The sequence below is a fragment of the Puccinia triticina genome, chromosome 13A (assembly GCF_026914185.1).
Source record: "Puccinia triticina chromosome 13A, complete sequence".
In the NCBI taxonomy this organism is placed as follows: Eukaryota; Fungi; Basidiomycota; class Pucciniomycetes; order Pucciniales; family Pucciniaceae; genus Puccinia; species Puccinia triticina.
The window spans coordinates 5,323,925-5,349,145 of record NC_070570.1 but is presented as its reverse complement, the minus strand read 5'-3'; the positions used below and the strand labels follow the sequence as shown (position 1 = coordinate 5,349,145).

The window sequence follows — 25,221 nt, the reverse complement described above, 5'->3', positions numbered from 1 at the left end:
AAGACACATACAGAGATCTGGTCGGGTAGTAGAGGAGAGAGGAAACGGAGCCGAGAGGGGACAGAAGATGGAGGCGGAGTCGTGGAACAAGTGAAGGAAGAAGAATACATATTAGATACGAAAGTCGAACACGATAATGATGCAAAGAAAAACAAAAAAAAAAAAAAAAAAAACTCCCTGGAAGAAAGAAAGAAAAAGACGACGAGGTAAGAAGAGAGGAAGATATTGATTTTATAAGCGGGGAGAACGGGGGGGCGAGAGACTAAGGCGAAGGGAAAAAATGCTGTTGATGATGGTTGAGGGTATCTGGATGCTGCGGGTTAAGATTGAGAGGCCGAGTGGGCACGGGGATCGGATTAGAGGGATTGAAGGTGGGTTGATTAGGCCGGGCGGAGGAGAGGTGGGAGTAGTGGGACGAGTGAAGATCCTCGGCCAGACTGGGGTCCGACGCGCGGTCGCTAGGGTTGCCCGAGGGTGGCGCTTGGAAAGGCTGGCCTAGTTGGTGCAGGTACTGCTGTTGTTGGTGTTGGTGCTGGGAGTGGGAGTTGCAGGTGATAAAGTCCTCGGACATCCATCCCGAGCCTCCTGAATGAGCAGAGTGAGGGGGCTGTTCGCCATCCTGCCCAAATCGCCATTGCTGTTGTTGCTGTTGCTGTTGCTGTTGCTGCTGTTGATGGCCGAGGTGGGATTGAGGAGGGGATCCGAATATATCCATCTCCGATTCTCGCGCCTGCTGATGTTGATTGACATGCCGGTCGGCGATTTCGCGCGGAGACGGGGCAGGAGAGCTAGTAGCCAGGCCACTGTAACGATAATTCGAGCCCACTGATCCATGTCGGTCGACCACATGGGCCTGTTGGTCTGAATAAAAGCCCACCAATCCTCGGGGCGTCGCGCCGTCCACCCGTGCTCGACTAGTGGTATAGTTCCCATCCGGTTGAGTGGTGGTGATCGACGGCACACTGCTTGAGGGATAATCGGGTTGCACGGCCACCATCTCGACACTGTCGGTGCTTTGGCCTTTCGTGGCAGCTTTTCGATTCACCGACGTCGACCTTCCAATGGCTGTCAGGGCTGCTGTCGGAATCGCTGATCCACCGCTCGCTCCGCCGCTGCCGCCAGGTGTAAGGGAATACGGAGGCGATGAAGACTGTGACGGAGTCGAGGATTTCTTGGCAAACTGCTCGGAATCCAATCTATCCAATCTATCCTTTTCGATCACCTGTTCGATCAACTTGAGCTGCTTCATATCTTCTTCCAAACCAGAGTGAGCATGCTGATGTTTATAAGATTCTCCGATGATGATCTCCCTGATGATATCCGAATCGCGAGGCCAGTACTGGACTTGGAGATACTTGTAAACTGCTCGAGGGAGGAGCGAGAGCACTTGGACGAGAATGAATGAAGCCCAAAATTCGATGGTAGTGAATGTGTAGACCACGACATTGCTGAAGTAAAATTCGGATAGGGCGGAATATACGACGGTCCAAACTAAGACCAGGGTGGATGAGACTGTGAGGACGATGATGATAAACCACGGAAAGTAGCGAGTATTGATGGCGATCAGGTTGTTGGCTGCAAAGACCGTCCCGCAGGCGACCGTTGCGCCGAACTCCCATATCGCGACGTCCCTGCCGGTTACGGAGACAGTGGTCGAATGGAAGTAGACGAAGTATGGGATCCAGAAACAGACCATCGATTGGTAGCAGCCATCGGCCATGTAACTCCAAAACTTCCACCGGGTATATTGCAGACCGTAGATCCCACGTTTGTAGAGAGCCGGGAAGGCCATCGAAGCATTCGCACTGAGGTCTTGTTCAAATGCGCCCATCAAGCCGACCGGTAGCGAGGTGAAAATCAAGTTGAATAACATGATGAACGTGTATTCGAAGAGATACGATCCATTAAAACTACAGTAAATTTGATACCAGAATAGAACTAATGTCCAGATTATGTTCTTGAAGAAAAAGTTCACATGCATGTCCGCGATTCTAATGTAACACCACCTTCCGTGTACTAATAATAATTTTGTCAAGAATCTGAATTGACCAAGTGCATAATCTGCCGACATTGATGCTTGAGCGCCTTCGAGTCCAGCGATCCCTACTCCAATGTGAGCTTCTTGAATCATCGCAACGTCGTTGGCACCTAGACACACACACGCACACAAAAGTGGTAAATCAACAACTACTCGTCTCGTCGAAATGTATACATGTTGCTTACCATCACCGATAGCCAAAGTCATGGCATTTTTACCCTCCTTCACCAGCTTGACAGTCAAAGCTTTCTGAGCAGGAGACACACGGCAACAGACGACGGTTTCACATTGGACCGTCAAGGCCAAGAAGTTAGCCTTCAGAGAGCCGTCCAAAGCGTATCTCAGCGTATCGCCATCGATCACGACTGCATAGCCACCCTGGGGCCTAGTGGCTGGGAAAGCTGCTTGACTCTGCCTTCTTCCGCCGGGGACGCCCGTCGTATTGCGATGCTCATTCTTGTCAGACGAATCAGGCCCGCTGGGATCTCGATCAAGCGACTCAGACCCATTCCAGTGGGAAGTGGATGTAGCCGATCCGGAAGATGTCGCGAGTAATTTTTCAAGACCCTGTTCGATTTGGGACCGCGTGCCCGCTTCGGTATCAGAACTGAGGATCATGATCTCCATCGTATTCTTCAACAAGTTGCAGCTGTAGCCGATTTCGATTGCCGTCTGAAGTTTGTCTCCCGTCAGGATCCATAGTTTGATTCCAGCCTCGTGTAACTTCTCGATTGCTTCAGGAACTCCGACCTGTAACTTATCTTCCAGAGCTGTTGCACCCAGGATTTCTAAGCCTCGTTCGAACTGATCGGCCACTTGTTCCATGAGATCTTCCCTGTCTTTACCCGGACTATCAGATGCTTGTTTATACTCGGTTTGGAATTCTAGGTATTCCTCTTCGCTGACTTCACGGCTGGCGATTAGCAAAGTTCTCAATCCATCCGAGGCGAAGTTCTCAAGATCTTGATTGACTTGATCTTTCAAATCCTCATCTTGATCAGCTTTGAGACGCGACATGATGATACTATCGGCCCCCTTGCACAGCAGCCGGATCTTGCCATCGGGACATCGGACGATCGTGCTCATCCTTTTCCGGGAACTGTTGAAGGCAATCATCTGCAACATTTGATATCGCTCGAGTTGACCCATCACCTGGATCTCCACCCGGTCACCCATCCTTCGAAGGAACACAAACCCTACATCTCTTGCTCCCGCCACCAGGGCTGCCTCATCAGGCGATTCGGCTTTGTATTCGATTTGATTGGGCTCGAGATCGTTTCGACTCGCGATGACATCGTGGCAGATCGCTAGAGTTTTCCAAAAATCGATCATCCGTTGACGATGTACTGAATTACTCGGATTGGTATCAGTCAGATCTTTGATCAATTGAGGAGAAATCAGGGTGAGTTGAGATGGGTTGAGATGAGAGTGTTTGAATGATTGTTCCATGAGATCGATCATTCGATGTTTGGAATCCAAGAGGGCGGCCGAGTTAGTAACCGGATCGTCAATTGCGGATGATTCGGCCTGTTTTCTTTTAGCGGCACCAAGCATGGCCTCAGTGACTCCCTCGCCGTACGAGATTCCGGATATCGAGCACCGCTGGAACTCCATGACATTTTGGGTTAATGTACCAGTCTTGTCACTAAAGATATATTCGATTTGCCCTAGATCGTCTGACAGGTTCCATGACTTGGGTTCGGCTGGACAGTTGAGCGGTTCATAGTACATCTCAATGTCACGAAAGATCGTCAACGCTTGGATCGACCGGACGAATTCCAGGGTGATGACGAGTGAGATGGGCACGATTGATTGAAACAAAATCAAGGCAGCCCTGATCACGCAGACAGATAAACAAATATATGAGCATATGTCATATCAACATTTTCTCTGGAAATGTCCGCACAAGAAGAAGAAGCAAATCGTTACTCACCCGAAAGTGACCAGGGCATCCAAAATCGCATTCGATGATACACTAGCACCCACCTCGTAAAACGTAGAGCTGGTTTTGACGGAACCTTGTAGCACCCCATCTCCGATTGCATTGATTGTACATAGTAGGACGAGCACGATGAAGTTGACGACGACTGCATAATTGGTTTCGTGAGAAATCTTGGGTTTTTTGGAAGGAGTGTCACCTGGAGAAAGTTATGCTGAAGTCAGTATGGTGATTTGAAGCTTTAAGCTAAACCAATTTATTTACCTTGGTTAAGCATGATCTTGGTATCTTTTCCAGTGAAGATTACCAAACCGATAACCCATTGCGTATTTCTTAGCGTGCACCCCCTCAGAAGGATCTCGTTGATTCCGATGACTTCTTTCTTTTCGGAGCCTTTCTTAAGCTTCCGCCCTTCGGTCAGGGGATGTTCGCAACCTTCCGTTTCGTCTTTAGTCCAGTACTTGACCGTTGCATTGAAGGCGTAAAGGTTGGCGCCAGGGGCTTCAGATTCTACCAGAAAGTGAGAATGTTCGACGTCTTCCTCGTTTCCGATCGACCTGGTTGTTTTACATGCTTTCCTAGGTTTCAGGTTCGTCTCTCCGTCCAAGTTTTTGGTCTCGACGAAACATTGACCGTCGGGGTCTGAGGTACTTAGGACGACTATGTCCGCTGGAATCGCTTCATCCTCCCTCAGCAGCAGGATATCTCCCACTTCGATCTTCTTCCACAGCGTTCTTTCCCACTTCGCCGTACCGGCGGTCGGTGTTGAATAATCGACCAAATCTGATGAGGGTCGTCTTCTGGTGGATGAAGGTGGCGGTAGTGAGGTTGTAGATCGACCGTTCTGATTACCATTCGCTTCGTGGATTTCACTCAACGCATCGTCATCTTGGTAATCTGAACTTTGTTGTTGTTCCCTTTGAGCTTGATTGGCGTATAGGAAGTCGGTATTAAACGTGTCCTTCTCCCGTTCACGTAGCTTCCTGACGCCTCTGGTGATCTTCTGGACTTGGCCTATCGAATCGACCACATGCTGATTTTTCTCCCAGGGCCACTCAAAGTTTTCCCACCACGTTCCTCCGCCGGCCATGGGCACGTTGACATTCTTCCAATCGCCCAATCGCGTACATGCTGCATTATTGACGCTGTTGTCGAGCATATATCTTCGATAATCTTCGAATGCATCTTTGAGGGCGGTGACTGAAAGGATGAAGACGAGTGGTAGCATGGCGACTTGAGGGGTTGCAGCGCCGAAGATTGGAAAGACCTGGAAGATGATGAGGACCAGGAAATAGACATTTGCGACGTTTCGGAATTGTTCCCACATGTTCTGTGGTGGGCAGTGGTGTCAGTGATTGTAAAATCTTGGGATGGGAGATGGGGGGAGGGGGGCAGATGTACCTTTGGGAAGAAGGTGATGAGCGTATACTTTGTGGTTCGGACCTTGTTGCGGACGTATCTTGCGATTGGATCGCCATACTTGTCGAGTTGGAGGGTGGGCAGGACGAGGTTGACGTAGATGGAGCGGCGCTGTTGTTTGGATGCATCGTTCTGTTTGCGCTGGAGATCCGCAGCGGGGGAGTCTTCTAGTTCTTTGAGGTTTTTCGTGTGTTCGTCGGCCTCTTCTTCATCCTGATCTAGCTCGGGTGCGATTGGCATGGGGGGGATGAATTTCTGAGTGGTTGGTTGGGAGGATGAGGCTGAGGGCTCTTGGTGGTGGTGGTGGTGGTGGTGGTGGTTTGAGATGTTTCTGAGTGGGTTGGCTGATGATTTGGTGGATAGCTTTGGGTTGAAGATCGAGCTGGGCAGGATTGGGTGTTGGCTGGGGGTGATGGCGGTGATGGCTGCTGAAGCTCTGGTGCTCGAGATGCGGCGGGAGAATTTCTTCTTGGAGGGGTCGAGGGAGGAGAGATTTGAGCGGTGCTTCTTGGCGAGCCTCCGCCGGTCGTCTTCGGAGATGGCCTCATGGATGGTTTCGGTTGCCGAGCGTGTCAGTCTGAGGTATTGGTCTGGATCGCTGAGCGAGATGAGTTCGGAGTCGAGATAGTTGTCCGTCTCGTTGTACTCGTTTTCGGCATCGAGATAGAGTGGTGCGGGCTGAGAGGGCGGATAGAGGTTTGGGTTGTTCTGGTGGGTGTTGGTGTTGGTGCTGTTGGTGTTGGTGTTGCTGTGAGCGTGTCTGTCCATGGCTTGGCTGGGTGCTGTTTGGCTGTTGACCGCTGCTCGTTCAGGGCTGCATGGTGGTTGCTGGTTGGGAGTGAGGAGGATGTTCAGGGTGGGTTTTTTGTGTGGGAGAAGGGAAAATTAGAGCCAACCGGATTCGCTCTGGGTTTGCCACCCTGACCATGACAACCCAGCCGCATGGCGTGCATGCCGATGATTGTATTGTCGCACCACTCTCAGGCTCACAGTCACCACTCGCCAAGCCAGGGGCTGCATCCAAAAAAAGTAATAACAAGCACCTCCTCAATCCAATCCAATCCTTCGAACTGCAAACTCATCAAGCAGTCCAGTTGTTGTATGTACCACCCCTTCTCTGAAGTTTGAACCATCAACCGCCCACTCACAAAATGCGAATTATGGGGTGGCAGCCACGTGCAAGTATGAGGCTGATTAAACGTGTATTGCTAATTGCTCCACAAAGGAGCTCAGCTGCCAGCCACCTAGAGGCTAGACCGGGGATGGGAATACTGTACATACATAGCTGAACACAATTAATGCCCCACAGTTTGCCGGGCCTGCCTGACCGGCCCGAAGCAAGCCTCCCGAGTCCCGAGCAGTCTGAGCTGCCTTGTGACATGGCTGTGTCCACAGGCTGTCACACACGCATGACATCCCTGTGTGCGGCCGCCGTTCCAGCGGCTCGGCGCGTCACCCATCCTGCTCCACTCCGGCCCGATGGGAGACAGACACCCCTCCATAGCCCTCGCCCCACCCGCACCCCGTCTCTTGGCCAACGACCTTCCCGCCGACCGCGACCCGGCATCCGCACAGAAGGACATCCTATGGGACTTCTCCGATGGTGGTGCCAAGATATGGAAGGAACCGTGAGCGATCTGCATAACTAACCAAAAGCGTGTCTTCAATACTCACACATCGTCCTCCATCCCGCCAAAATAAAATATATACATAGACAAGATCAGGCCTCCAAGCTGACCTCCAATCTCAAACGCCTATGGGTCGAACGTGGCGATTTCTCTCAATTGACCATCGAAAGCATCGAAAATCAGAAACAGAAAACTGAGCCAGAACCGGAAGTTCCAAAGCGCGGCGGAGAGGATGCTACCGAAAACAAACCTTCAACATCCTCCGAAACAATAACGGTAGATGAGTTGTGGGAAATGAGGATGCAGATGGTCCATCAGCTACTGTGAGCTTCGTGTATGCCTACTTCGGTGTCGATCGATCGATTCATGACGTAAACTAACCCCTCATCCTCCGTTCCACACAGAGTCATGAGTGGAGAACTGTCTACAGGATTGGACCTGCTCAACACCCTCCTCGCCCCATTGGCCCCCGAGGCAGTCGATACCTCCAGTCTCCCACTACCCTCCGGCGGAATCGCGCCAATGACTCACTCTCTGAACCATCTCACACCACAACCCGAACCGATCACGCTCATCAACTCTGCCGTCTCGCTGATGCGCAAACAGAAAGCTGCCAAAAACGCCTCGTCTCTCTTGAAGCGCGCCGCAGCTGAAATCGCTCGCGAAGCAAAACGCTCTCAAAACGAATGGGATACTCTCCTCAAACTCAGGGAGGCCGGTTGGAATTTGAGGCCGAAAGGTGCCAGGCCGGGGGCTGAGCTGAGCCTGATGGGAAGGGGTGCCGAGAGAGCAGCAAAAGAGATCGGGATAGCTTATGCCACCACCGAAGGTTGGTTTGCAGACTTCTCACTTGTTTTTACCCCCTTATCCTTGCTCGGGCACAACTTTACGATCCTGGATTGCCTCTATCTCTAGCGGCTGAGGCTTTGCGCGCATCGTCATTCGCAAGTCTACAGCCCCTCAACCTTGACAATCACGACTCGACCAAAATCTCTCTCAAGCTACCTCCTCGCCCCAGACGACGGCTCACCATCGTTCTCACCCTACCCAACCAACCGATCGAGTGTTTCTCACCCTGGGATAGCTGTAATCTCCAGGAGACCGATGCTCTTCCATTCGGAGAAGACTTGGAGCTTGCGCGCGCCGAAGTTTTGGAAGAAGAGATCTTTGGAGAGGTAAGCACCTTTCCGTCCTGGGCTCGATCGGATAGGTTCATTGTAAGAACGCTTGCTTGGAGAATTTCAGATTTCTAAGGAAGCCCAATCATCTACTACCTATCGAACCTCGACTTCAGATCGCTCAGTCGTCGTCAAAGGCTTCTGGGAGGATGCCGAGATTTGTTTCGAAATGGTATTCCATTTCTCACTGATCAATTCACTGCTCAACCGAAATTGTGACTCAGTTGATTGAACTTCGCAAACTCTCTCTCTCTCTCTCTCTCTCTCTCTCTGTGCTAGCTTGAAAGTCACGAGGAGACGGAAAGCACCACTGAGAAGTCGTCCAAGTGCAGGCTCATTTCGGCGCTGATTCGACTCTTGATGATCTCAATATACAGATCACGTAGATCTTACGCCATCGGCCTCATCAACCCCAACACTCAACCCTCTCACCCGAAGATCCTAGAACCAGTCCTTGACCTGATCGTCTTTGCTATTTACACACACCGGCTGCACAAATTATTTCGGGAAGCTGTCTCGGATCTGAAGCCCACGATGTTGGAAGTCGAAGGAGAGCTGGATCCGATCTTGGAAAGCGCCTCGGAAATGGTCAATCTGCTTTGCGGAAGGAGCCACACCCCTCCACATAAGCTGGAAGTGGGTGGGACTGCGACATTGCGTATCATGGGCCGGTGAGTGTCCAAGAAATCCCTCACGGTCCACCGCGTCCAAACGTCCTTCTGCTTGCTAAAGTCACGTTAGACAGACGCTCGATCACCTTTTCTATTACTTGTCCGGTCGTCATCTCGTTCTGGTTGAAGGATGAGCCGATGAGAATCGGACCTGACCAATTGTACAGCGTGCTGGTTAATGGTATCAACCAGTCTATCATAGATCTATCGGTCGAGATGATCGGTGTTGAAGAAATCATGATCAAACAAGCACCCACTGGCCTAGTCTGCCAATCTATCCGCCGTAAAATGTTAGTGCTCTTTTGATGCCCCAATCCTCACGAATCCGGCATCTCCATTCAAGCACCATGATTCTGAACTGACATGCTTCTGCGACTTCCCTGCACATCTCACCACCTGCAAAATGCCCTGCTGTCTGTGTTTGTGTGTCAGATTCTTGGCACCGAAGTTTCGATTTGGCACCGGGTTGACAATCAAAGTCCAAGAACTCGGCAGCGGCAAGACAACGAGCAGACATGAATGCAAGACAGAACAGTTGGAGCCATCATTAAATGATTATCTCGGCCAAGTCGGATTGGCCGAATGGGTCGAAAGCCTAAAAGCATATATGCTGGCTTGATTCTGTTGATACAGCATCCAGGAAAGCCCCTATGGAACACAATAACCAAAATGTATGATTTTTTTGTCAAAATCCAAATAACCTACGCACCCCAGATGTATGAATGGTCATGTTGGCCGGTAAAGGTACTCACCTCAATTGTATGAATTTTTCCTGAGGGCAAGGGGGGTAGTAACCAAAAATGTATGAGACTCAGGGGCTCAAGCTAAGGTTCAAAGCCTTGTCTGTAATGATTTTTCAGTCTGAATTGAGTCTACAGTTTAAGGATGGAGCAGTGCCACACCCACCTACCCTCTGGCTGCGGCTCCAGTACCAACACCACAAGTATATACAAAGTATATCAATCCACCTCCCCCTGCGCCACCCAATCCATCCACAGGTTGCATCCCACTTTCTGTCCTTCTTATGAATATTAACCCTGCCCAAGTGACCCCATCCCCCCCCCCTCAACAGTTACAGTTAGGGCTGGACCCCGGTTGATACCCAAGAGCCTCCAGCCCTGCTGTGGTAATACCTGTTGGGAATACCCAAGGAGTAAGACCAGAGGTTTTGCTCCCGTAGAAATACCTGCGGATAGCAGGTTGGGTAGACGGGTAGATGCAGGTATTTTTTGCGGAGGGTACCCGCGGATATATCCCACAACTATAGGGCATACCCGCGGGTACCCGGTCTCTTACGCCTATTCGGGACGTTTATGCCTGAGACAACTTCCCCAGGGCTTTGGCATCAGGTGTGAGCACCCGGATGCCTATTCATGCCGCGCCTTGGGCGGCCAGATGGCGCAAAAAGTTGAGCACACCAGCCTTGCGCCGCTGCAAGACGCAAGGCCGGTGTGCTCAACCCCTGAGACCAAATACCCGTTGGTCCCCATGAAATCAGCAGAGTGTCCCGACTTTTATACCCGAGAATACCCAACGGGTATTTTTTGAAGAGAGCACTGCCGGCCCCCAACCCGTTGGGTTGGATATCTGGGTATACCCATCCACCCCATCTTTAGGGTCCAGCCCTAGTTACAGTAGTCTGGTTTCCAGTTTTTTTCTTGTCTTGCACCCCCTCTCCACCCCCCCCTTGGTGTCAGCATCAATGCTGGCAAAAAAACATAGGCACAAAGTTTGTATGAAATTTTAGACCAAGCTCTGAACCTACACACAAAACGTGTATGAATGAGCTGCAAAAATGTATGAATTTTCAAAAATATGGGAATTTAGGTTACTGTGTTCCATAGGGGCTTTCCTAGGTCCTGTTGGTACATGTAGATGACATGTACAGAGGCCTTGACTACGTGGCCTGTCACATACTCTTGTAGATACTATTTAGACTCATTCCATTGAGATGTAATGAACTCTATAAATTCCCTGAGCTCTACCTCCAACAGATTCATTTCCAATTCTCTTGTAGAATCTGTACTTTCAACTGCTGGAACAATGATAACAGCGCAACCGCTGTTCAGTCCCTTGTGTATTTTTTTAATCCATGTTGTTTCATCCTGGCTGTCTTTAACGGTGGCAACACATAGTAGCCAATGACCTACAGCAAGTCCATGGAGGCTTGTGCATTTTGTACAAAAATAAAATGTGCTGGCCAAAAAAAAATCTTAGCCAAGGCATGTGATAACACATTGTGTTTTTCAAGAAGCTTGGACATTTTTTTTTTTTTTTTGTTTCATTGTATGGCTTTATTTTCAGATTCATGGAAATTAACTTTGGATTCAATTATCCCACATATCTCTTGTCCTTGCAGCTGGCGTAACAATCCCGGGCTCCGTTGGCCCCTCCGTTCAGGCTGAGGTAGAGATGATAATTGGGCGGGCTCAGGCTGCCCATGGGACGGCCCGGCTAAGCCCAGGAAGTTAGTGGACGGGTCGGGCCGGGCCAGTTCCTTCCAAATGCCAACCCAACCCAAACCCGTTTATGACCCGGGCCGCCGGCGGGCCCCAGCCAAAAAAAAAAAGTCCATTTTTTTTATAACAAACATTTTTTTTTTGCATTTTACTTTGTTATAATGTGCTCCGACCTTATTGCAAGGGAAGGAAAACACAATAACAATACAAAAATACATACATAATGAAAAAGGAGGCAAAAAAACAAATTTCCCTACATGGCCGCCTTGATCCAGTCTTGAGTGCATATCAATGCCTCAACTGATTCTTCATTGAGGTGCATTCAATATTCATCCAGAACACGTCCACCAGTGGAGAAAGCCGACTTGGATGCTACTGATGTTGTTGGGATCATGAGTACTGTCCTGGCAATCTCCAAGAGTGATGGGAATCAAGCAGCGTTCAATTTCCACCAGCCAGGCAGATCAAACTCCAAATCATCATTGTCGGAGAGGATGAGGTTCTGTTCCTCAAGGTAGAGATCCAACTCAGCGGCCGGTGCGTTAGGTGATGTGTCAATGGTGCCGGCAATATATTGATGGAAGCCAGTCAAATCCTTGTTGATGGCCTTCTTTTTTGAGGAAGGTTGGACTTCACTGTTGGTCAGGCCTGTGACAGATGATGGCGCTGGAACATACAGGTTCCAAAGTCCAAAGATGGCCGACTTTACTTTTCCAACAAATTTGCTGACATCTTCATCTGCAGCTGCATGTTGCTCAAGGTTGAACCGGAGATATTGCATCTTATAACGGGGGTCAAGGATGAGTCCAACTGCAAGGAGTTCCTTTGCTGGCTCCCAGTATTTTTCAAACTTAGCCTTCATGGGATTAATCATTTTGTTGAGGTTTGTTAGATTGCTTGGTTTGGCTGCTATTTCCTTGAGTTGCCTCTCAATTGCTGTCATTGCCCAGTAGGCATAATTTATGGTCGGGTACTGTGTGTCACTCAACAAAACATTGGCCAAAAAATAAACTAATAAGCAAAGAAAAGAAAATAACAAACCTTGGTTAAATGGTTCTAGGAACCCTTCCATGGAAGCTAGCTCATCCCATTGAAGCTTGGTCAGGCAGTATCCAAAATTGTTGTCCAGAATGGCTAGTTCCTTGAAGGCTAACTTGCAGGGCAAGGATGCCTTGATCATCAGGTAAGTCAAGTTCCAACAAGTTGGGACATCCTTGCAGGGACGTTTCTTCTTGAGGTTGATACCAACTGCAGTGAGGGCCTTTTTGAAGGAATCCATGCGGCTTGGAGATCCATGGATGTAATGAACACTACTTCGTAGTCAATTGACGGCGGTACCAGCGAATTTGATCCCGTCCTTGACAACTAAGTTGATTACATGAGCAAGGCAGCAGAAGTGAAAAAACTCAGAGGTTGCAGCACCAGGAGTAGAACTGCGCTCGTCCACATATTGTTGGAGTTTAACCATGGGCGCAGTGTTGGAGGTTGCATTGTCAACCGTGACAAATGCAAGCTTGTTGACAAGTTTCCAGTCACAAAGAACATGGCTGAGTTGGTTGGAAATAGCTGGGCCTGAGTGGGGAGGTGGAAGCGGGTGGAAACTGATGATTAACTTCTCCAGGTCCCAGCTTGGGCTGATATAGTTTGCTGTAAACACCATGTAGCCAGAGAGATTGGACGATGTCCATAAATCAGTGGTCAGTGCAATATGCTTGGCATCCATTCCAAGCTTCTTGATAAGGGTTGCCTTTTGGTTGTTGAACAACTTCACGCAATTGTTTTGCAAGGTAAGACGTCCTGGCATCTTGAATTGCGGCTGATTTTCTTTCATAAAGTCAATAAATCCTTTGTACTTGGCCATGGCGAAGGGATATTCATGGAGTATGACCATTTCAGCCATACACATACGAGATTGTTCTTGATTATAAATCCAGACAGAGCGGCTGGGGGCGCCAAAGTTCAACCAACCTTGTTTGGCTACAACAAGACCACCTTTGTCAGATATACATTTCCTCAAGTGTTGATGGAGATGGTTGGTTCCAGCGGTTGAGGCACCTGTGAGCTTCAAATTGCAGTAGTTGCACTTGGCCTTTTCTTTGATATTGGAATCTAAAAATTCAGATGGCAAAGAAGAGGGAGTGAGTTCAAGTTGAATGGAAGTGATGGGAGATTCAGGAAATCACAAAAAAAATTAACAATAACTTACCTATAATCTTGGAGAAGTGCTCCCAAACCTCACTGGTGAGTTTTTGTTTCTTTGATTGGCCGTCTTGTGATTTGCTTTGGCTTTCCGCCGGTACCAGAGTCTGACTTTGGGGGATATCATTATCTTCGGTTTTGTTGGCTCGCAAATTTGGTCCTGCTGTCACCTGTATGTTGATTTCCTTGCTGGTAGACCCTGTCATGTTGTCGGACTCCGGAGGGTGGCTGCCAAGAAGGTGCGGTCGTACAGTAACAGGCCAAACACCTTGGAACTTGCCAACTCCTGATCACATATCTGCTTGGGGGTTCCCCCAGGTAATACGGGGGGGGCCAATGGGCTACCTGCCCCGGCCCGACTAATGGCGCGGGTCTGTCGGGCCGGGCCAACTTTGGAAAAATCCCCAAAATGCCAGCCCAAGCCCGGGCCAAACCCGGCCGGGTTCGGGCGGCCCATCAGCCGCCCAGCCCAATTAACATCCCTAGGCTGAGGGCAGCTTTCCAGCAACATGAGGGGGGCAGGAGATGTGTTCTTTCAGCCATGGTTCCAAATATTAACTCACTTTTTACTGAAGTCAACTCATTGACTTTTTTCTGGAGGATGATGGCTCTGGGGTGAGATTTAGCCTTGGGCCGCATCTAACAGCTGTCAAGAACTATATAAGAAAAGTATGGGATCTGCAAGGATCCACCAAAACAAAAAATATTGAAAGGGTCCAAGCTTCTTGAAAAAGACAATATTTCACACACAGTAGCGCCCACCACATCGGCTGGATTGGGGATGATCATTTTGCTCCGGGGGAAAAAAACTTTGGGGGCAAGAAAAAAAACCTGTGGAAAAAAAAATTAAGCGCAAGCTTTTACACAACAGCAAGTTAGCAAGGCTGTTAATTCCAAAGACTAGCACAATGGTATTCAACATGTTTTTTGGGACCTTCAAATACTGATTTGTTGAATATTTGAACATTCAGAGATATTTGACAGAAAAACTTCCAAAATACATTAAAAACACCAAAAACTTACATTTTTTGTGTTTTTGACTTCTTTTGGCCCATTTCTGGGCCATACATTTTTGAGGAGGTCATCTGTCAAAAATATCATGGTGCCAAAGATGCTTACAATATTGCCGGAGGCATATCTCATAATGGCGGATGCACTACATATTCAGAGTGCCGGACACACTTTTGATAGTGGCGGACGCACTTTTGATAGTGGTGGACACACTTTTGATAGTGGCGGACCCACTTTTGACTGTGGCGGACGCACCTTTGATAGTGGCGGACGCAGCACAGCACATGCTCTTTTGCACCCTGCGTGCTTAGCGTTAGCGCAATTGCGCCTATCTGTGTTAACGCTACACTAAAATCTAAAATGTATCTGTGCTAACGCTATGCTGAAAGCTAAAATAGCTTTGCACCCTGTGCGTGTAGCGTTGTAAGACTCAAAAGTGGTAATGAAACCCTTTTGCTGAATGGTGAAGGGTATGGTGGAGTTGCAAGCTCTGCCCTTCTGTTATCAGTCAACAAGACCCACCAAGCTCAGCTTGGCAAGTTTTATTAAGTGATAGGTCTGGTCTGTTCCAGATGAAATCTGTTTGACTGGCAACATGTAAGTGTTTTAATTACTTTGTTATAAGGGTTGAATTATTGTTATAAGGGTTGAGTTATTGTTATAAGGGTTTTAGGATTTGAGTGTGGATGAGTGTTGGGTGACTTGTGAGTTCTGGGTGAGGAACTGGGGAGCAGACCACTGGGGGTGGAGAGAGCTCCTTTTATAGACAAAAGTGGAGCCCCAAAGGGGCTTGTGGGTTAGGGTTTTAGCTAATCTAGACAACAGGGTGAGGGATTTTAGCTGGTGGGAGTAGATACAAATGATGTCATAACCCCTCAGGGGTGTAGAGATGGCACTTGGCACCCGCCAGAGGGTACCCGCCACACTTCAGCACATAATTCTTTGCGCTTGCAGGTACCCATTGCGCGTGTGCAGCTCCCTGCATGTATTTTTACTAAAATTGAACCCTTGGAACCCGCCATGGGCGCCTGCAGGCGCATATAATTATGTGCTGAAGTGTGACGGGTACCTGCCGGCGGGTGCCAAGTGCCATCTCTACAGGGGTGCATGAATGGTGTCAGAATATACCACAGAACATTCTAAATATACCAGGGGTGCATACATGATGTCAGAATATACAAAAGAACATTCTAATGCATGCATGAGGTGACAGTAGACTGCATGAGCTGTCATACAGGGGGAATTAGTATACACAAAGTCTGAGGCTGCAGAAACAGCGTAAATGATGTCATACTATGTATACAAAGGAGTGTATGTAGTTAATATGTAATGAGGGTAGCCTGACAGGGAGATGTATGTTTGTATCCTGTAACGTGTATATGGGCACTACTGTGAAACTTGGGTTGAAGCAGAAAGACAAAGCTGGGTTACTGGGGCTGGCCGTGTGATAGGTGTCCATGAGGTGTAACTTCACACTAGACGGGGTCCAGGGGTGCTTCCAGTGGGGACTAGGGGTGAAATTGGCTGTAGAACCCATTTCTGTGGTCCATTGGACAGTGTCTTGAGGCCTAGTATGAGTAATTATGTGGCATAGAAAAAACTTTTTATTTTTCCACTTTTCCGTCTACCACAGCGTCAGCGCAGATGCGCACGATTGCAAGAACACTATGCTAAAAAAGAGCGCATTTGCGCTGCGCTACACTACACTAACAGCTATGGTTAGCATAGCTGACCCACTTATGGGCCTTTTCAAACTCATCTGGGGCCTTTGGGCCCCAGAAAAGCTTGCATTGAGCCATTTTTTGAATTTATTCAAATATTTGAGCTTAAGGGCCTGTACCATAGCCCGCGGATTCCAAGGATCTTGCCCGGGATTCGCAACTTTCTGTGAAATCCGAGCGGCCCAGAATCCGGAGTACCATAGCGCTTATTTGTCAACCTCATAATCCGCGGAAAACAGGCCATTTTCCTCCGTTTGGAAAAACGGCTCCCCCCTATTTTTTTGCCTCGGATTCTGCACTCCCCTCCCTTGCTCCCCCTTCCCTGGTCCTTGGACCATCAAATCCATATGTACATACACATGTATATACACATAAAGCAATCCACCACATTCTTGATGACCGGAACGGGCCGGCCATCGAGGGGAGTGATTACTCTTCTCGATGACCGGAACCAGCCGGCCATCGAGGGGAATACATCATCCCCTCGATGACCGGAACGGAGCGGACATCGATTGTTCCGATCATTGAGAGAACTAATCACTCCCCTCAACGACCGGAAGATGGCCTGTTTGTTCCGGTCATTGAGGGGATGATGGACTCCTCTCGATGACCGCAACGAGAGCAATCACTCCCCTCAATGGCCGGCTCGTTCCGGTCATCAAGAAGAGTATCACTCCCCTCGATGGCCGACCCGTTCCACTCATCGAGCGGATGATGGATTCCTCTCGAAGGCCGGCTTGTTCCGGTCATCGAGAGGAGTCCATCATCCCCTCGATGACCGGAACGGAGTGGACATCGATTGTTCCGGTCATTGAGAGAACTAATCAATCCCCTCGATGACCGGAAGATGGCATGTTCGTTCCGGTCATCGAGGGGATGATGGAGTCCTCTCGATGACCGGAACGAGCCGGCCATCGAGAAGAGCAATCACTCCCATCAATGGCCGGCTCGTTCCGGTCATCGAGAAGAGTAATCACTCCCCTTGATGGCCGGCCCGTTCCGGTCATCGAGAGGAGTCCATCATCCCCTCGATGACCGAAACGGAGCGGACATCGATAGTTCCGTTCATCGAGAGGAGTAATCAGTCCCCTCGATGGCCGGTTCGTTCCGGCCATCGAGAGGAGTACATTGTCCCCTCGATGACCAGTTTGTTCCGGACAACGAGAGGAGTACATCATCCCTCGATGACCGGAACGGAACGGGCTTCGAGAGGAGTAATCACTCTCTTCGATGACCGGGGGAGTATCTTCCACGTTGACAAATCCGTGTTTCCGTGGTACGCCTTTTGGCACACCTTGGATTGTGGACTCAGGGAATCCGAGGGGGAAACGGAATCTCAGCAGAACGTAATTTTGGGGGGCGCGGAATCCGAGGTTCGAATCCCCGGAAAGCTATGGTACAGGCCCTAAATTTGCCCGGGAATTATTTGACTCGAATCGAATACGAATGCGAATACTCGAATCGATTCGATTCGATGTGCTAGTCATTGGTTAATTCTACTTTGGTCAACCATTCCCGTAACCGACGATCCCGACATGGCCTCTGGTTTCCTTCGTGAGTAGCTTCCTTTCCATTTCAATTCCTGTATTTTGCTAGCAAGCTGACAAGGCCCTCTTCTAGCCAACGAGTAGCCCCGTGCATCATACCCGGACAAGAACCAGAAACGACCGCAGAAGAACGACAAGAGATTTACAAGTACCTGCACTGGACCCGGCTCGGCCAAGCCGGCCAAGACGATCCTGTGCGGAGCATTGAGCAATGGGGCTTGGGCTGGGGACAATATTCAGCTTGAAGTTGAGCTCATTCGCTTACGAAGACCCTCTCCGAAGAGACCCCAATTTCAATGCGATGAAGTTCGATAAAAAGGCTTGCGTCATGTTCAAGGAAATGGGTGGACAGAGACCGGACCCGCAGGGGGAGGTCGCCTAGGTCCAAGCACGCGAAGGAGGGCGCCCAGGCCAGGCCGGGGGAGTCGAGGCTAGATTATGAGCAATTAGGTTTGAGACCGGGCTCATGCGCCAGTCACAACAACCTTCATAATCTAGCTCCTTGAGACTCGCCTGTCCCCGCACAAAGACTCCTCCCAAGCTCTCTCCATCATCTCTCTGAAACTCATTGGCTCTGCACCGGCAGTTTCCTTTTCAAAATCTTTTCAAACTGAATTATATCGTCAAGACAATAATCACATAATCAATTCCGAACTAGTAACGTCGCTTTCATCTCTCGGTGGAGAGTCTCGAGTGTACTAGGTCTCACTACCTGCGGGGCTTCGCGACCTGTTAGGAAGGAGCCCCTAGGTGGGTAGTAACCCAACTCGACGACCCTCCTCCTGAAGCAAAGAGGAAAGAGTGGGAATGGCTTCCCTTGGCCGAAGTTGAGAAGGGGTTCGGGCTATGCCCTCAACACCTAATTCCGTGGGGTGGGTGGGAGGATTTTGAAAAGGAAACTGCCGGTGCAGAGCCGATGAGTTTCAGAGAGATGATGGAGAGAGCTTGGGAGGAGTCTTTGTGCGGGGACAGGCGAGTCTCAAGGAGCTAGATTATGAAGGTTGTTGTGACTGGCGCATGAGCCCGGTCTCAAACCTAATTGCTCATAATCTAGCCTCGACTCCCCCGGCCTGGCCTGGGCGCCCTCCTTTGCGTGCTTGGACCTAGGCGACCTCCCCCTGCGGGTCCGGTCTCTGTCCATCCAAGCCGTCTCCACTCGTCCGTCTCTGCACACGTTTCCGGGATGACCTTTGCCGCAGCCTCAGCAGCCAATGGTCTTCCCGTAGGCCTCAGTGGTCCCTTCCTGTCGGTAGGTTTTCACTGGGGCCGGTGTCCGGGTCTCGGTGGAGAGTCTCGAGTGTACTAGGTCTCACTACCTGCGGGGCTTCGCGACCTGTTAGGAAGGAGCCCCTAGGTGGGTAGTAACCCAACTCGATGACCCTCCTCCTGAAGCAAAGAGGAAAGAGTGGGAATGGCTTCCCTTGGCCGAAGTTGAGAAGGGGTTCGGGCTATGCCCATAACTCAGGGAGAAGCCTGAGCCTGCCGAACCCCCAAACTTCGACCCTCAATCCTCCCGGAACACCAGATTGGTTCTCAAGGAAAAGGCAGAGAGTTTAATCATCTCTCTGAAACTCATCGGCTCTGCACCGGCAGTTTCCTTTTCAAAATCTTTTCAAACTGAATTATATCGTCAAGACAATAATCACATAATCAATTCCGAACTAGTAACGTCGCTTTCATCTTCTGAACTCGTAGCATCGCATTTACTGAAGGACATGGTCAAAGAAATGGGTTGCTGAGATGGTTTTCGATATGTGTAATCAATCGTAAATTGCTCGATATGATGTTAATAATGATGGATTATAATTTGTCAATGAATCGTAATTTGCTCGATTTCATACAGAAATCCCTAACCCATTGAAGGACGGTCAAGATCGGGACACGGCTTCCAGATACCGATCCATATTATTGAACTTGCCGTTGATCATCGAACCAGGAGCAGTTAATGTCACAGAACCTCCTAAAGAACCTGAAGTCTCCAGAGTTGATGGGACGGTCTTAAACACTTCTGAATCCATCAACATATCCAACCCAGTCTCGGATAAATCTATTCAAGACAAGACCGATCGCCAAGAGATTTGGGAGGGGGCAACTGCGGCCTTTGAAAAAGGTGACAAGAAATCAACGGACTTCTTCTTAAGGCTCTATGGGAAAATGGGTGACGCGACGTCTCTGTCAGCACTGGACAAGCCAGACATACTCAGATCCTCTTCAAGTGACGCGGTGAATCCGGCTGTTAACGTGGCTAAAAGACCGGCCAATAAAACAACGATAGTGTTTATCAAGGGCTCCCTGCAGAACCATTTCGATGTAGGATTTACTCCGTACTTCGATAAAAACATTAAGGAATTCAGGGGTCCCATTCCGTTGACTATGTTCGACAAGAATTGGCAACGTGACACAATTCACTACTACACTAATCGTAGATCTAGAGGAGATGAGAAGGACGGCAATTACATTGGGTTTGAATATCCGAATGAGTGGACATCCGTCGAAGGATGGTCAAGAGCGGGACACGGCATCCAGATACAAAGCTATTCTGTCGAACTTGCCGTTGATAATTGAACCAGGAGCAGTTTCGGTGACGGAGCCACCTAAAGCTTCTAGTGCGGGTGACACGATGGCCACCGCTGTCGTAGCTTCTTCTGTTACCCCCGAAGTCACGAGCGATACGCAAGAGAAGTCGGATCGTCAAGAGATTTGGGAAAGAGCGATGGAGGCCTTCGCAAAGGGCGACAAGAAATCAACTGACTTCTTTTTACGTCTCTACGGAAAGATGGATAATGCGACGTCTTTGACCGCTCCGGATAAACCGGACATCCTTCGCTCTTCGTCAAGTGATGCGATAAATCCTGCAGTCAACGTAGCTAAGAGACCCGCTGATAAAACAACGATCATGTTCATCAAAGGCTCTCTACCCAATCATTTTGATGTCGGGTTTACTCCGTATTTTGATCGTAACATCAGAGAATCGTTTACTCTGTATTTCGATCGTAATATCTCAGGAGATCCTGATCAAGGAGGGAGTGGAATTGGTTGCAAGGAGGGTGTCGTCCAAGGATAATAAGGCGGACGCCTTATCGCGAGGGGTACGTTCAGGCCAGGCGGTGAAACACCAACTGGTCGTCCTGATTCCAGCAGACTTGAAACACTTGTTATCACAAGTGATCTTTTTGATTTGAGCTTGTCGCCGCTACCCTGGCATCGAGTTGCATGTTCCTTCTCACTCGCGTGTTTTCTCTCTCACAATGAAATCAGCTGCTTTCTTTTTTAAAGATTTCACTTCCTTGGGCCACACCCTTAGAGAACCCTCCGAACTGGACATCCTGGTGCTGCAAGGTTGGGAATCAAACACCCTTCGCAGCTATAACTCTGCGGTCAGAAAATTCCTCTCGTTTAAACGAGAAACCAACACCATACCCTTTAATCTTCCAGCCACTACGCAAGACATCTACCATTTCTGCTTGTGGGCAGGGAAATAGGTACATCCCATGGCTCCCCAAGAGATTTGTTCCGTGACACTCGAATAATACCTGCACGGCTTGAAAGCTTGGCACCTCTATCACGAAGCAGCGTACCCACCGGTTTGCGAGAGAAGATTAAAACTGATTCTGAAAAGCTTGGCCAAACGGGACGCACTCCGCGCGAAGGAAAAGAAGAAAAAGGCCGTTATGATCTACGACCTTATCGCGCTGACCGACGAACTCTCAGGCGGGGATGACTTCGACCTAGCACTTTTGGATCTGGTGGCCTTCTGGGGCCTGGCGAGGCTAGGGGAAGTAACCTACCCTTCGAAATTTGGCAAGCCAACCCTCGACGGAGGGGTAAAGAAGTCGGACGTCGTCTTCGCAGCTGACGGTTCGGCAGTTAACATTTCACTGCGCTTTACTAAAACGTCCGGACCACTTGGGGTTCAACACTTACGTCTGACGGCGACAGGAAATCGACTCTGTCCACTCGAGGCGGTCAAGAGACGACTACTCACCTGCCAATCGGAAGGCGACTCCCTATTTGGTTTCCAATCGTCGTCGGATAGAATCAACCTAACTAAGAATGCAGCCGTAGGGCGCCTGACTCAGGTCTGGGAAAAATTGGGGCATGTTGGAGTCTCAGGCCACTCCTTCCAAGTAGGTGGTGCTTCGATTCGTAACGCGCTCGGCGTTGACATTGCGACCATCTGCACGCTCGGCCGATAGAGATCGGCTTGTTACAAGCTTTACATTAGGCCGTACTCTATGGACGAGTTAGCTAAGACTATCACAGCTTTGGAGGTTGTGGATCATGATTCAGCAAATCCTAATTAAGGAAGGGGTGGAGCTGGTAGCAAGGAGGGTGACATCCAGAGACAATAAAGCGGATGCCTTGTCGAGGGGAGTGCGGTCGGGCCAGGCGGTGAAACATCAGTTGATTGTTCCTATTCCGGATGATCTGAAACATTTGTTATCGCAGATAATCTTTTTGATCTGATTGTCTCTGCCGTCTTGCCCCTATCAACATGTGTTCCCTCCCTTGTTTGTGCTTATTCACGATGAAGACAGCTTCATTTATTTTTACGGACCTCACTTCCTCGGGTCACACCCTTCGAAAAACCTCAAAGTCGGATATCCTAGTACTACAAGGCGGGGAAGCAAGTACCCTTCGCGGCTCTGACTCGCGCGGTTTAGAAAGTTCCTCTCCTTCAAAAGGAAACCAGCATCGTGCGCTTTGAACTTCCGGCTACTACAACACGCGTCTACCGATTCTGGAGGTGGCTACCGCCTTCGCTCATGATATCTGCTCGGGGACACTGGGAAAATGCCTTCACGGCTTAAAACTTAGCACCTTTATCACGACGCCGGGTGCCCACCGGCTTGCGGAAAGAAAACGGAACTGTTTTGGAGAGCTTGGCGAAGCGCGATGCCCTCTGCGCTACACAGAAGAAATCATCGCGTGATTAAACTCTCTGCCTTTTCCTTGAGAACCAATCTGGTGTTCCGGGAGGATTGAGGGTCGAAGTTTGGGGGTTCGGCAGGCTCAGGCTTCTCCCTGAGTTATGGGCATAGCCCGAACCCCTTCTCAACTTCGGCCAAGGGAAGCCATTCCCACTCTTTCCTCTTTGCTTCAGGAGGAGGGTCGTCGAGTTGGGTTACTACCCACCTAGGGGCTCCTTCCTAACAGGTCGCGAAGCCCCGCAGGTAGTGAGACCTAGTACACTCGAGACTCTCCACCGAGACCCGGACACCGGCCCCAGTGAAAACCTACCGACAGGAAGGGACCACTGAGGCCTACGGGAAGACCATTGGCTGCTGCGGCTGCGGCAAAGGTCATCCCGGAAACGTGTGCAGAGACGGACGAGTGGAGACGGCTTGGACCGCGGGATGTGGTCGACTGGCAAAGGATTTGGATTGGAGCACTGTATGCTGGACTGGAATGTTGTGTTGAAAGTGTAAATCTGCCTTTCTTTTTTGCTTTTGCTCTGTTCTATTGAAAAAAAAAAGCTGAATTTATTTACATTGTTGCATAACAACTGATCTAAACATCTCTCTCTTTTTTTCTTAAAAAAACCTTCTACAACAAAATCCAACGCTCAGTATTGTGCCAAAAGTGATCTATGGAACTCGTTGGCCGGTGGGGGATTAGCTGGTGGAATGCTGGCATGGCAATCAGGCATGAAAGCCATGTTATTTGGCGCAGCTGGCTTTGCAGCCTTTAGTGGGGCGATTGACGCTAACATGAGGAAAGAACCCCCGGATGACAATTGATCTAACATGTCATACCCTATCCATCAAAATACGTGCTAGATCAGCAGATACTCTCGTTTCCAGTGGTGGACAATCGAGCGATGCTTTTCGCAGCGATCCTCTGAAAAAGAGTTTTGCTCATCATGGAGAGCTCAGCACAATCTGGTTGGAATGCGACACCGATCAGCCCCACGTCATAGAGTAGAGGGCCCGATATTTGCATAGAATACAGGTCACAAAGTTTGAACAAGACGCGGCAAATTATTTCATGACTGATTTAGCAGGAGGGGATCCTTTCGACTGCCCAATAGTTTGACTCGCTCTTGTTGCTGCTGTTCTCTAGTTTTTCCATGATGAGCCGGGATCAACGTGTCCCCAGCATAGTTGACTCCACCGGCCACTGCACCCCATATCGCGCATTGCCCCAGAGCCTAAACATCATATGTAGAGGAGAGTCATCGACGAGTCAGGCCTCATGGTCAGCTGGCCCACGCCCTCCTTTAGACATTAATAAGGTAGCTAAGATCATTGTTACTAACCGTAGATAATTGGCCAGCTCGCAGACCTAGTAAGAAACCGGAGGCACATCCGCCAGCTGTAGCGTTCCAAGGATCACTTTTGTCTCGCATGCTATGGTGGCGAATGCAGAGTGACATCCTTCAGTATTGTTGATAGTCATAGAAACTGCCAAAATAAATAAAAATCATATTATTCCTCACCTTGCTAAGGATTGACTGACCCCCCCAAACGTGAATCCGATGGCAGCTGGAGTGATCAACGTGTTGCACAAGTTTGCAGAAAACCACCACCGATCAGTTTTTATGAATCAAGTAAGAAAATCATGATGAATAAATCTGTCAGCAGCGCACCAGCCATGGCACCAAACTTCGCAACGTTCGTAATGTAGCCCCGATTGGCCTCAGAGGGGGAGATTACTCCATGGTTAATCGCACCGATGATCGTTCCGGCAAGCTGATAATGTAGCAAATGAGTAGCAGGGGGGTCAGCGACTATAACATGACTCTGACATCGGAAAATCTGTTTACTGAGGTAGCTTTGAGCTAGAGGAATTGATGAATACAAGCATACGCCGGTGTAAAGTCCAAGTTGTGTGGCCGATCCCAGTGCGGGTCGGTAGTCGTAATCTTTGAACTGACCAGTGGATTGGCCGAGGAACAAGGAGCCCATGAAAATTGGCGGTCTTCGCTCGATATCACCCATCGTTCCGCTTCAGTTGATCTGTGGTCGGGTTCCGTTTTCGCTGGTCTCGAGGCGCCGAAGCTCGGATAGACCGGGGATCGGGCTTTGGGCTTCGCCCTACATAGCTCCGACCGGACTACCGGGGGACAACCTACACCCGGGGAGTACCTCCACGCGGGACTGACTCGGAAATGATGAGGAATCCACGGCTGACCCTCGCGGGGGGCGGACCAGCGGCTGTCACGCCCACGTGCTCACCACTAAGTTGATCCGGGGGGGTATCCACGGCATCATCTCGTGGATCCCACACAAGCCCCGGGCATTCCGTGGAGGCGGCGAGGTCCCCTCGTCTTACAAACAACACTATAGGGGCCGTGGATGCCCCGTCTTCTGACTGGAGATCGGCTCCACGTGGGCCCTTGGTGCAACCCACAACAGATGGTTGCTTCCGTCGTATCCTCCCGTGGAGGTCAGGTTGCCTCAGACCGGGT

General features: G+C 49.6%; 4 protein-coding genes across 4 annotated transcripts; 2 read left to right on the top strand and 2 right to left on the bottom strand.

Moving 5' to 3' along the window:
* Positions 1–262: 262 nt before the first annotated feature.
* PtA15_13A507 (uncharacterized protein) lies at positions 263–6,164 on the bottom strand (the record flags this gene model as incomplete). The annotated part of the gene is made up of 8 exons (XM_053162712.1): positions 263–490; positions 749–1,910; positions 2,007–2,148; positions 2,224–3,872; positions 3,972–4,176; positions 4,242–5,307; positions 5,379–5,651; positions 5,742–6,164. 8 exons carry the CDS (start codon positions 6,162–6,164, stop codon positions 263–265), a joined length of 5,148 nt encoding a protein of 1,715 aa, XP_053026661.1.
* A 158-nt stretch (positions 6,165–6,322) lies between these two features.
* Positions 6,323–9,492, top strand: PtA15_13A506 (uncharacterized protein; the record flags this gene model as incomplete). The annotated part of the gene is made up of 9 exons (XM_053162711.1): positions 6,323–6,484; positions 6,837–7,024; positions 7,111–7,347; positions 7,429–7,853; positions 7,940–8,199; positions 8,270–8,374; positions 8,482–8,873; positions 8,948–9,163; positions 9,306–9,492. The coding sequence occupies 9 exons, from the start codon at positions 6,323–6,325 to the stop codon at positions 9,490–9,492; spliced, it is 2,172 nt and encodes a 723-aa protein (XP_053026660.1).
* An 8,306-nt stretch (positions 9,493–17,798) lies between these two features.
* Positions 17,799–18,055, top strand: PtA15_13A505 (uncharacterized protein; the record flags this gene model as incomplete). The annotated part of the gene is made up of 2 exons (XM_053162710.1): positions 17,799–17,817; positions 17,895–18,055. 2 exons carry the CDS (start codon positions 17,799–17,801, stop codon positions 18,053–18,055), a joined length of 180 nt encoding a protein of 59 aa, XP_053026659.1.
* Positions 18,056–23,796: 5,741 nt separating this feature from the next.
* On the bottom strand, positions 23,797–24,751 carry PtA15_13A504 (uncharacterized protein; the record flags this gene model as incomplete). The annotated part of the gene is made up of 5 exons (XM_053162709.1): positions 23,797–23,961; positions 24,070–24,160; positions 24,250–24,295; positions 24,400–24,502; positions 24,620–24,751. 5 exons carry the CDS (start codon positions 24,749–24,751, stop codon positions 23,797–23,799), a joined length of 537 nt encoding a protein of 178 aa, XP_053026658.1.
* Between the last annotated feature and the right edge of the window lie 470 nt (positions 24,752–25,221).